Below are 13,016 nucleotides of genomic sequence, written 5' to 3'. Positions count from 1 at the left end.
AACAACAATCACTTCAAAGTAATTAAATGTCTGCTAAATACTTTAGGACATTTCCAACAGATATGTTAACGTAAATTACAGTCTTTCTTCTCAGCTTCAACGCCTTTTTTCACTATAGATGGATTAGGAATGGCAGGAGAAGGCGGACATGTGGATTCGTACACAATTTGTACCGGAAAATAAATGTTGTCAAGAACCGTATATCTAAAAAAGTTCCACACTCCTATTTTTCTTCTTATAGCTGTATAAATAGCAAACTGCTTGAAGCCACTCAGAAAAAGAACTAATCCCTTCAGGAATATCACGTTGGAGGGACAGCATGACTTGCTACATTTTCTCTTCCATCTGTCAACAACTAACAGAAAGATGACTTGTCATGCTACGTGATTCAGGTTTCCATTAGGACTGGCCCTCACTGACTCGTGGATGGAATTGATTTACCTAAAAATCAAGGAGGGGAAAAAAATAATTCCGCAGAGGTGGGACTGCTCACCGAGGGAATAGAAGTTACAGTAACACAATCCCCCATTTGCCAGGGATAAATATTGTTCAGGACGTGGGGGAAAACTCCCCTGGTTCTTCTTCGAAATAATGCCACGGGATCTTTTGCGTCCACCTGTGAGGGCAGACGGGGCCTCGGTTTAACATCTCACCCGTAAGATGGCTGTTGTACTATTAAGGCCACTAAGTTTTAACAATGCAGCTCCATGTCATATGATAGGAAGAAGTTTGTTTTACCTTATAGTGCTACATTATAAAGGGGTATAATAATAGGATAGAAGAGAGGCTGTTTTTCAGAGAAATAATGCTCTATTTTATAGTTATAATAAAATAAAAAAGCTTTAAGAGTATCCATCACATTTCAAATGGCAATATATTGCATAAAACACCAACGAATCATTATTGAACATCCTTCAAAAACAGTATACACAAAGAGAAACAGAGCTAGTCACTTCCTGCTTGTATTTCTGATATTGAGAAAATCTGGCGCCTTCCCAAGGAAAGAACTAAAGGAGATGCCAATCTGGAGAAACTTCCTACAACAGTAATTAGCCTGTAATCGACCTTCAGTTGCAACTATTTAGAGCACTTCCACACAGAGAGGCTGCGCACTGGCCTTAAAGGGACAGGCCGAGTTGGCAGTTAACATTACAACATTCTCCAGACCCCGAAACTGCCAAAAGCAATGTCACAGGAAATGTGCTACTATTGCAGAACAGTCCTGTTGGTAGTTATCATGTTCCTGTACTGTGTATGCTATACATTCTTTTATCAGTTTTTTACGCGATTGCACCTCTGACATACTTCACTGACTTTGAGCACATCGCTCAGAAGATTCTTACTTAATCACCTACTTAACGGTCTCATACACATTGCTCACAAAATTCTTTCCAAATCCTTTCAGTCGCTAAATTGCATTCTCATATGCTCCACTATAAACCTCTACAAATAAAAATAATAACACTTCTCAAAGCAAACCAGAAGTCACCACTCACCAATCCTATCTTCTAACTTGCATTTATATAGCGCCTTTCACAACCTCAGGTCGTCCCAAAGTGGTTTACAGTCAATGAAGTACTTCTGAAGAGTCATCACTGTTCTACTTCAAAGTGCCACACATGCAATGTCTGTACTACAATAGCAAAATACTGCGGATGCTGGAAATCTGAAATAACAGAAAATGCTGGAAGCACTCAGCAGGCCAGGCAGCATCCGTGGAGAGAGAAACAGAGTTAATGTTTCAGGTCTGGAACCCTTCATCAGAACTGGAAAAAGTTAGAGATGTAACAGGTTTTAAGCAGGTGCAGAGGCAGGGAAAGTGGGGAGGGGAGGAAAGAACAAAAGGGACAGTCGGTGATGGGGTGGAAGGCAGGAGAGATTAAATGTTGCCATGGGGATGGCAGAATCATCAACAGCCGCCATGTGAAAAAGTTGGGGCAGAGGTTATAGTCTGAAATTGTTGAAGTCAGTGTTGAGTCCAGAAGGCTGTAAAGTGCCTAATAGAAAGATGAGGTGCTGTTCCTCGAGCTTACGTTGAGCTTCATTGGAACAGTGTAGGAGGCCAAGGACAGAGGTGGCAGAGTGGGAGTGGAGCAGAGAGTTAAAGTAACAAGCGACCGGATGTCTGCACTACATTTACATTCGATTAGCTGAAATTTCGCATTTGTAAGCCAGCAAAATCACAAATGAACAACTTAAAAAAAAAATGACAAAGGATTACGACAAGATTGACCTGGAACGCCCTCGTAATTTTCAGCGCAGCAATGGCGTAAGAGCCGTATTGTGCCAGGTTTTTTGTGAGGAAATTTGCGCCTAAGTGACTTGCGCCCCAGAACCTTGCTCTGTGCAAATTTCCTTGATCGTTGGCGCTGCTCCAGAGTTCTATCTGCTGAAACCACACATAGCTTATTAACATAGCTCCGACCCCATGCAAAAGACCAGAGAATGGGAGATTCCTGTATTTATACTGGTTCTCAACAGGGGTAAATTGATGCCTAAAATTTTAGGCGCGGGAGGACCCAAAGTCACTATTTCTGGTGTTTCTTGGCAATTTATTTTATTTCTCCTTACTGAAACCTGCACTGTACTTTCTATTTCTTTGAATGCTTTTTCATGGCATCAGGTTCTGTTACATTAAAAAGAGCCAAGTTTCCACAATTGTGCTTTCTTAAATGTGCTGCGCTTAATGCGCATAAATGACGGGTTGATGGCTTCAAACTTTAATTTACATAACATCAGTTAGATAAAGAAGGACTTAAGGAAGGAAGATAGTGTATGTTCCGCGCTTTCCTTGGGTCCCCATTGTTTGCGCTGATTTTTGTTTGTTTTATGCGGGTTTTTACGTTCCAGTGTATGTTTTTGAAGTTCCCAGGAAACTTCAGTATAAGTTGATGTTGGCAAGCTCGGCATAGAATTTTGATTTAAGTCAGAGCGAGGATATTCCGGCCCAATTCTTTCCAGTTGTTAAGGGATCTAGAATGATGGGACATAGATATGATTAAATGTAAGAAAGTTAGGGGACAGAGCAGGAGAAACTTATTTTTTCCACACAGAGGGTTGCGGAATGTACTACTGGAGTTGGTGGTTGAAGGAAAGGGTAATATAGGAACAGGGTGGCCATCTAGATTAGGACACGCACTCATGTGGAGCTTAAGTACCAACATGGACTGGTTGGGCTGAATGGCTTCTTTCAGTGTTGTATTTTCTATGTAATCCAGTGTTCGGTGAAACAGTAACAAAGGGGCATACAGGAAACTTTATTATATCCGGCACCGACGGGACCGAGCTGTTGCCGATCTATCAAAACTGCCAGACATACAAAGTTAATGTTGAAGCATACGGAGGTTTTCATCTCCGTATCTGACAACAAACACTGTTGCTTAGCAACAGCTTGTAAACAGTCGGCCTGTACCTTGGAAGCGTCTCTGTAGCTTAGCAACAGCTTCAGAGAGACTTTCCAGAGCCCGACTGTTGAAAACAAAGCCACGAGAAGAAAAAAAAACCTAACAAAACGGCTCCTGATTTCTGCCGGTAGATCAAGGTTTCCGGACATACAACCTCCGGATAAACCAAAGTTTCCTGTATATTCATGATAATCACCTAAAAGAATTAAAAGTGGAGGTTAGAAGAAATGTCTTTACACAGAAGATGATTAGAACGTGGAAGATCCTGCCACAAACAATTGCTGGCGCAAATCGACAAATTCTTTAAAAAGGGGGATTTTATCGTTGCTTGCAAAGATGACATTTTTTTTCCAAGGGGAGCAAGTAGCCGAGTGGGATTGGAGTATGGGGCTTCTGCGGAGATTAGCACCGGTGCAGACTTAATGGCATGAATGACCTGTTTCTGTGCTGTAACGTTCTACGATTCTATGAATACTGTACCAGCTTTTCATTTGACATTTTCCAATGTTCTTTGCAATACAACTGACAGATGTTAAAAGTGTACAAACAATGCTGCACCGATTAGTCCAGTATAAACCAAGTGACCTTTATTTATAAAAAACAACTTGGGTGAATGGCAGTGACTAAAGAGAAAAATAATTTAATTCCAGAGTTCAGATACAACAGACCACTCAAGCTTGGTTCTCATTGTACATTGTGACATATAAAATGCAATGAGATTATTTCCTTATAGTCACTCCTCCCACCTATTACTTTCTCCTTAATTGTGCTGGACCTAAAAAATAATTCCTTGTTTACACTTTCTGTCAATCACACGGTCATATTATTGTGCAGTCGTGATATCACAGCCTGTAAATGCAATTTGACCTACTTTTAATTGTGATAGCCATTGTTTTGATATTATGTGATTGACAATAAAATAAATGTGAATCTAAGGCTGTAATTTAAGGCTGTAACTTGAACGTTGTTTCTTTTGTTCTTTATTGTCTCAACTCTTACAGCAACTTAAAATCTCATCACTCCTGCCAAATCTGCAATGGTCTGTACTGTGCCCAGATCCTTCTTGTAAAGGGTACTTGATAAGAACTACTCTTTGTTTGTTTTTCTTAATTTCCAAAGCATACTTCGAATCTGGCCACACCCTCCAGGTCACTTGAAGTGATGAATGTGATAGTGAGCTCAGGCGTGACTGTAGGTATATCTCTGGTTGGTCTTGCAGAGTGGCGATGGATGATTATAATGGCCCAGAAATTAGGTTCGGGGGCTTGCCGCGCGTGCAAGCCCCCGATGTGCACTTACCCAGCGCGCCGACAGCTGAAGCCTGGGGCTGCTTGGAATTCCTGTCACTGGCCCGGTTCAGCTGTCGGCGCGCTGTGCTTGCCTGATCCAGCGGCGTAGTTAGTGCGCTGTGCCGGCTGGGATCAGGTGAGCACTGGGCAGCCAATCAGGGGAGGGGAAACTTCATTCATGAGTTTGATAGTAAGAACTGTCAAACTCATGAAAACTACGGGCGCCCAAAACACTACTTAAACTTTAAATAAAATTTTTAAAAACATCCCACTAATTAAATGAACTATAAATAACTTTAAAAAACTATTTTAAACAATTAATCAAATTTTTGAAAAAAATAATTTTTTAAGAAATCGGGTCAAAAATAAACTTACCTTACTGTAAAGTCCTTAAAAACAATAAAGCTGTGGAAAAAATGTTATAATTTTAAATAATAGACCACTTACCTTAAAGAATCACGTCCTTACGTCTCCTTTTTACATTTCTAAAAAGTTCGGGCCCTTACACACGGGCAAACCTGTCAAAAAGAAGGAAGTTCAACGCGTACGCGCAGAGACGCGTTGGACCTCTGAACCCCTTGGAGGAAATGCCGGTTTCCCGCGCATGCGCTGTGCATGCTGAAATCCGGCACTTCCAACGGGCCCACGCGTGAGTACCCCGTCCGTACTCACGCGTTGGGACTGGAATTACTGGCCCAATAGGTCAGACCTGGAACTTCAAGGACAGTGCAAATCTCTGCTGCTTCCTTTACGAGGTTCACCAATTACATGGCAGCAGCATGGGGACGCATAGCTGTTGAGCATGTAGCTTGGCCCAGCCTTGGCTTTTCAATTGCATTGCTCAACATCACTGGGAAACCTCTGAACACTTGACGGTTCGCTTGTTTGCCAAGAGGGCAACTCTTAAACTGTCTTGGGCAAGGTGCTGGCGTTGCGACAAAGGGTGACTCCCAAGTCGAGAGGCTGACTGCTTCAAGTGCTCGGTCTACAGGCAGACGGCAGTTTAAAATGAGGGCCTTGGCACCGTATGTTTAAAATGAGCAGGGCAGTAGGAATATCATTTGATTGGCTGTTTAATATTAGTAATTAGGCCAGTGGCAGTACAACATTAAGGAACCTTGCTTCCTGAAATTACAGAAAATTATAGTGATTAGTTCTTGAAGGTTTTCAGAACCAATGCCGCAATTCATTTAGGGCTTTTGCAAAACCTGGTAATATTTTACTGTCAAGACCCAGTGATCACTAACCTGATATGAAGCCACGTGAGCATCTGAGTGGTTCCCCCTCCAAACACCCAGACGGTGAAGAACACGATCAGCAGGGTCGTGGTGAACATCATCTGCTTTGGTTTCGAGTCGGTGTCTCGGATTGCCAGGGCAAACGCAATGGCACCGCGCAGGCCTTGGGGAACAAAAGGTCCAATTATTACATTAATACGCAGACATATATACACGCAGGGGCAGCAGCAAATAATTAGATTTGGCAATAACGAGAAATATAAGTGGAAGCATCAAATCTCTGTTAGTCACAGATGCTCACAGCCAACACATACCCTAAACTGGGTTTTACTATTTTGGTCTGGCTGCTCATGCAGTAGCTGACAAGTGATTTCCAGCCATCAAAATGCAAGCCAGCTCAGTCAGAAAGAGATGTGATGAGCTGAACTGTAAACCAGAAGTGGTCCCAATTTGGCATGAATTCAGAACATCTCAGAATAAATGGCCACAATTTCCCTTCAAATTACGGACACATGTAGCGAGATAAAACAGTATCCGTCTGTGCATTTTAACAATCCAACAAAGGTAGCTGACAGGTAGGCATCGATGCCAGAGTCTCAGAAACAAAAATCAGTGTCAATTCCTGGTGTGTGTGTGTGTGTGTGTGTGTGTGTGTGTGTGTTGTGGGCGGTTTGGGAAGGGGATATTAAGTCTGACTATGATTGGAGATTCACCATCTAGTGGTGAGTATGCTTCCCTCTCTTGGCAAACTTATCAGGTGTGGAAGAGGGGAGGTGGGGGGGGGGGGGGCGGTGAGGAGAGGAGAGAAAGAAAATGGTCGACATGCACCTAAACTCTGTTAAATCCAATGGTGGGTAGGCAGATAGGTATTCTCTCCAGTGGTTAGCTTGCAGGTGGGGTCCTTACTCATCTATTGATACACTCAAAGGGATCCATGCTGCTGAATGGAATGAGAATGCGCCATATTCCTGGTTATCCAGGGCTGGTTTTGGGTTTATTCACAGTGGTCAGTTTATAACCGTGGCTGCAGATTTTTCAAAAAGCCAAAATTTGAGCCGTTTTTGTTTAATAAAAGCTAAATGTCAAAGGAGCCAAATACTCACTTCCCCTTCATTGGAATAGGTCACTGGCACATGAAAGGCTGGACTATCTTCTCTTCTCTTAGGCAGTCCCTCGGAACCGAGGATGACTTGCTTCCACACTAAAAATGAGTTCTCAAGTGACTGATGAGTCCAATGGGTGGGGTGCTTGGGTTGACGTGTGCTCCTTCCGCTGTTTGCGCTTGGCTTCCACTTGCTCCCGGCGAAGAGACTCGAGGTGTTCGGCGCCTTCCTGAATGCTTCTCCTCCACTTTGTGCGGTCTTGGGCCAGGGATTCCCAGGTGTCGGTGGGGATGTTGCACTTTTTCAAGGAGGCTTTGAGGGCGTTCTTGAAGCATTTCCTCTGCCCACCTGGGGCTCTCTTGCCGTATCAGAGCTCCGAGTAGAGAACTTGCTTTGGGAGTCTCGTATCAGGCATGCGGACGATGTGGCCCGTCCGTCAGAGCTGATTGAACGTGGTCAAAGCTTCGATGCTGGGGATGTTGGCCTGAGCGACAACACTGACGTTGGTGCGCCTATCCTGCCAATGGATTTGCAGAATCTTGCGGAGGCAGTGTTGGTGGTACCTCTCCAGTGCTTTGAGGTGCCTGCTATACATGGTACATGTCTCTGAAGCATACAGGAGGGTGGGTATCACTACTGCTCTGTAGACATGAGCTTGGTGCTGGGTTTGAGGTCCTGGTCTTCAAACACTCTTCCTCAGGCGACCAAAGGCTGCACTGGCACACTGAAGGCGGTGTTGGACTTAGTCATCGACGTCTGCCCTTGTTGACAGTAAGCTCCCGAGGTATGGAAAGTGGTCCACATTGTCTAAGGCCTCGTCATGGATTTTGATAATTGGGGAGCAGTACTGTGTGATGGGGGCAGGCTGGTAGAGGACCTTTGTCTTACGGATGTTTAGTGTAAGGCCCATGCTCTCGTACGCTTCGGTGAAGGTGTTTACGATGGTTTGGAGTTCGACCTCCGAGTGAGCGCAGACGCAAGTGTCGTCTGCATACTGTAATTCGATGACAGAGGATGGGACGACCTTGGATCTGGACTGGAGGTGACGGAGGATGAACAGTTTCACATTTGTTCTGTAAATTAGCTCCACTCCAGCGGGGAGCTTACTGAGGGTGAGATGAAGCATTGCAGCCAGGAAGATCGAGAAGAGAGTTGGTGCGATGACACAGCCTTGCTTGACCCCGGTCGGTACGTGAATTGGGTCTGTGGTGGATCCGTTGGTCAGAATCACGGCTTTCATGTCATCGTGAAGCAGGCGGAGGATGGTGACAAACTTTTGAGGGCAGCCGAATTTGAGGAGGACACTTCATAATCCCTCACGGGTGACAGTGTCGGAAGACCTTTGTGAGGTCAAAGAAAGGCCATGTACAGTGGTTGGTGCTGTTCCCTGCATTTCTCTTGTAGTTGACGCGCGGTGAAGATCATGTCCATTGTGCCCCTTAGTGGGCGGAATCCACATCGCGACTCTGGGAGGAGCTCTTCAGCCACTGGGAGAAGGCTATTGAGGAGGATTCTTGCGATGGCTTTCCCTATGGCAGACAGCAGGGAAACTCCTCTGTAATTACCGCAACTGGACTGGTCACCTTTCTTGAAGATGGTCACGATTACGGCGTCTCTGAGGTCCCCTGGCATGCTCTCCTCCTTCCAAGTAAGAGAAATTAGTTTGTGCATTCGCGCCAATAGTGCTTCTCCACCATGTTTTAGCGCCTTGGCAGGGATTCCATCTGCTCCTGGGGCCTTGTTGTTCTTCAGTTGTCGGATGGCCTTTTCAACTTCATGCCGGGCTGGGGTTGTGCTGAGGTGGTGGCGGGTAGCATGCTGCGGGATGGAGTTGAGGACACTCGCGTCGAAGACAGAGTCTTGGTTAATGAGATCTTTGAAGTGCTCCTTCCTGTGCGCACTGACTGCCTCTCTGTCTTTGATGAGTGCCTCTCCATTCTTGGCCAGCAGTGGGGTAGGACCTTGGGTGCTTGGGCTGTAGGTGGTCTTGACTACACTAAAGAATCCACGTACATCGTGGTTGTCGGCTAGCTGCTGGATCTCCTGCGCTTTCTCCATCCACCATCTGTTCTTTAGGTCACGAGTTTTTTGTTGGATCTTGGCCTTCAGGCTTCTGTAGAGCTGCTTCCTTGCTCTCAAGTTGTGTTGCTGTTTCCAGATTAGGAATGCCTTGCACTTGCAGCTTATTAGCTCCTGGATCTCCTGGTCGTTCTCGTCGAACCAGTCTTGGTGTTTCCTGGTCGAGTGACCGAGCATCACTTCACAGGTGCTGATTAGGGAGGCCTTGAGTGCAGACCAGGCGCTGTGGACACTTTGTGTCTCTGCATCACTGGGAGTCGTCAGGTTGGTTGTGAGGCGCAGGCTGAATAGGGCTTTCTTAGCAGGGTCTTTGAGTGCTCCAGCATTGATTTTCCTGCGGCACTGCTTCTGTTGCCACCGCTGTTTTGGGGCTACGTTGATGGAGATGACAGAGTGGATTAGGTGGTGGTCTGTTCAGCAGTCATCAGCTCCTGTCATGTCGCGGGTGATGCGGACGTCTTTGCGGTCCCTTGCTTGGATGATGACGTAGTCCAGCAGATGCTAGTGTTTTGAGCGAGAATGTTGCCATGAAGCCTTGTACTTGTATCTCTGATAGAACAAGGTGTTGGTTATGACAAGGCCATGTTCTAAGCATTTCATCAGGAGGAGGGTACCATTGGAGTTGGCTTTCCCTACCCTCTCTCTGTCGATCACACCTCCCCAGAGGTCTGTGTCCTTTCGAACTCTGGCGTTAAAGTCGCCAAGAAGAATCAGCTTGTCACCCGTTGGGACTCGGGGCAAGGATTTGTTCAAGGCTGGAGTAGAATTCCTCTTTGGTCTCGTCTGTGGTTTCCAGTGTTGGGGCGTACGCACTGATGACCGAAGCGCACCGGTTCCGGGCTAGGGTGAGCCGTAGAGTCATGGGGCATTTGTTTATTCCACAAGGGGAGTCTCTGAGATGTTCAACGAGCTCATTTTTTATGATGAAGTCTACCCCGTGGAGGCGGCGTTCTTCTTCAGGTTTGCCTTTCCAGAAGAAGGTGTAACCACCGCCTTGCTCCTTGAGCTGGTCTTCCCCTGCCCGCCGGGTCTCGCTTAGGGCGGCGATGTCTATGTCGACACGTCTGAGCTCCCGGGCAACGATAGCAGTACGGCATTCCAGTCTGTCGCTGTCGGGGTTGTCCATGAGGGTCCTGACGTTCCAGGTCCCGAACTTCATTTTAAAAGGGTGGAAGATGCCTGTGCGTGAATTCTTTTAACGCGGGGTGGCCATTGCCCACCAGCTACCATGTAACACATGTGGTTGAGCAGTGCAAAATCGGAGGAGTCAGCAGCTCTTAAAGGGCTGCAGCTCGCCATCAAGGGTAAGTTGTGGTGGTGGGCAAAAAAAAGGGACTCATTATTCACAATGGCACAGCGGAGATATGCGGATAACAGTGCTCCCTTTTGATGCTGAAGAGTTGGAGGTCCTGATGTGGGGTTCTACCAAAGGAGAGGCTGAAGACCCCTCAGTAAGAGCACAGATTCAAGCTACACAGAGGGAGATCGCTGACCAAATCCAATGCAGCCAACCAGGCCCTTCAAACCTGGCTGCAAATTAAAAATAAGATTACATTTCACCAGATTACACACTCATCTGAGGAATGGAGAATCAAAAGGGGAAGCAGAATAAAATACGAATGAGAAATGAAATAAACTTCAACAGCTTACTTTTAAAAACAGACTAGACTTTTATTTACTTGTTGGTATCAGGAGGAAGGCGAAGAAGGTAAATGACCTTTACCTTCTTCGCCTTTGCACGGTGGCATAGTGGTTAGCACTGTTGCCTCACAGCGCCAGGGACCCGGGTTCGAATCCGGCCCTGGGCAACTGTCTGTGTGGAGTTTGCACATTCTCCCCGTGTTTGCGTGGGTTTTCTCCGGGTGCTCCGGTTTCCTCCCACAGTCCAAAGATGCGCGGGTTAGGTTGATTGGCTATGATAAATTGACCCTTAGTGTTAGGGGGATTAAATACGTGGGGTTACGGGGATAGGGTGGGATATGTGTTGGTGTAGGGGTTACGGGGATCGGGTGGGATATGTGTCGGTGCAGGCTCGATGGGCCGAAATGGCCTCTATCTGCACTGTGGGGTTTCTGTGATTCTGTGATCTCCTCACCTTTGCACACGTTTTGTCACAACAGAAGGATTACACCCAAATTGTTAACCTGTCTGTTCCCTTTACAGTTGCTGACTACCTTTTTGTGTATTTCCAGCATCTTCCTCTTGTTTCAGATTTCTAGCGTTTGCAGTTGACTTCCTTTAATTTCACCAAGCAGAAAATTCCAGTCTTGCTCCCCTGCTGGTTTGTGACATGATTTCCCGCAAGGCAATTATCCAATCTCAGGCCATGCCATACAAGGGAAGGTTCGACATTTCCTCAGTGGGGAAACGGCAAACTTACTGAGGGCAAACCACTCAAGAATCAGCTGCACATCAGCACTGCAATAAGCACAGAAGCAAATCGTCAGAGTGCACTCAAATCTGGGAAACGGAGAACCAAAAGGGCGATAGAATATATTAAAATGTGGAGAAAAAAAATTAGCTACTTTTCTTTTAAAAGACTGAACTTCTATTTACTTGCTCAGTATTCTTGGTCTGATTTGTTTGTAGAAGTTCAATAAATATTGAAGATAACCACCGTTCATGAACACACTGCACAGGAGACAACATAGCAGAAGGAGGGAACTGCTGTTATCCTTAACACTGGTTGGCAAACAAGGACTGGAAATCAGACATCTTCTTTCAGAAGCAGCCTGAAAACTCTGATGACACTGGCTTGACAGTTATTGGGAATGGCAGTTGTAATTGTGCAGAAGAGTTGATATCAGGGGATTAATAGTGTTTTTTAATGTCTAGAGCTGCAGATAAAAGAAAAATCAATGGCATTCCAAATAGCAGTTTTAGTGCAATTCTCCACAAGCTCTTCAGCATTGATTGCAACAGTGACAGGACTCAGGCCCTAGATTTCTCATGGGGACTTGTCATGTGCAGTTGGATAGCTCATTCCAGGCCATGGAGAAAGTGAGAGATTTCAGTGAAGATATGAATAACCTGCAAGATGAATATTTCACCCTCACTAGTTGTGCCTTCTACCCCTTCCTATTAAAAAGAAATAACAAAAATCTGAGTTTCAACATAAATCGGTGACTTGAATAGTTTCTGTACAGGAACCCTATTGTTGTCATCAGCAATGACATTCCCTGCATGCAGCATATGTGAAATGAGTATGGGCAGTCTAAACCCAGTTCCGAGTGGGCATCAGCCTACAGTATAAACTTGCCCCTAATTATAACATGAACAATTGATCATCTCACTCCGAGAGGCCCCAGGAGATCATCTCACTCCGAGAGGCCCCAGGTGATCATCTCACTCCGAGAGGCCCCAGGAGATCATCTCACTCCGAGAGGCCCCAGGTGATCATCTCACTCCGAGAGGCCCCAGGAGATCATCTCACTCCGAGAGGCCCCAGGAGATCATCTCACTCCGAGAGGCCCCAGGAGATCATCTCACTCCGAGAGGCCCCAGGAGATCATCTCACTCCGAGAGGCCCCAGGAGATCATCTCACTCCGAGGGAAACAGAAAACATGTCACTGCTGCAGCATGGATGGGTAGGTTGAGACTGAGGTGTATTGTTGGGGCAGAGGACAGGGAGCGTTACTCTGCATCTGGCCTTGCCATAGCTGACTTGGGAGTGTTTGATGCTGGGTGCTTAAAATGGGAAAAATTCAATGCCCCAGCATTAATAACCTTCACCTGATGAGCACCAAATCCACGTTATCTTTATTAAAATAAAACAAAGTAATGTATTTGATTGCTATTTTCCCTCCTCTGTAATCTCATAGTCAGTGTATCGTCACTGAGGAGGGGATGGGCAAGTGAATGCAGGCTTTTGACAATGATACTCTCTGGTCAATCAGGAGCCT

The 13,016-nt window shown here is 45.7% G+C and overlaps 1 protein-coding gene across 2 annotated transcripts in view; it reads right to left on the bottom strand.

The window, feature by feature from the left end:
• LOC147115548 (sodium/hydrogen exchanger 9-like) overlaps nt 1-13,016 on the bottom strand; it is a 567,900-nt gene that overhangs the window by 236,721 nt on the left and 318,163 nt on the right. For both annotated transcript variants that reach the window (XM_085989869.1, XM_085989868.1), the window contains exon 12: nt 5,941-6,094. In XM_085989869.1, coding sequence (XP_085845995.1) covers nt 5,941-6,094 — 154 coding nt within the window. The remainder of the gene's footprint in view (nt 1-5,940; nt 6,095-13,016) is intronic.

Source organism: Somniosus microcephalus, chromosome 6 (assembly GCF_052327205.1).
Source record: "Somniosus microcephalus isolate GS21.2 chromosome 6, FLI_Smic_1.0, whole genome shotgun sequence".
Taxonomy (NCBI): domain Eukaryota; kingdom Metazoa; phylum Chordata; class Chondrichthyes; order Squaliformes; family Somniosidae; genus Somniosus; species Somniosus microcephalus.
Note: the sequence above shows the minus strand (reverse complement) of the source record. Positions and strands in the feature narration are given on the sequence as shown.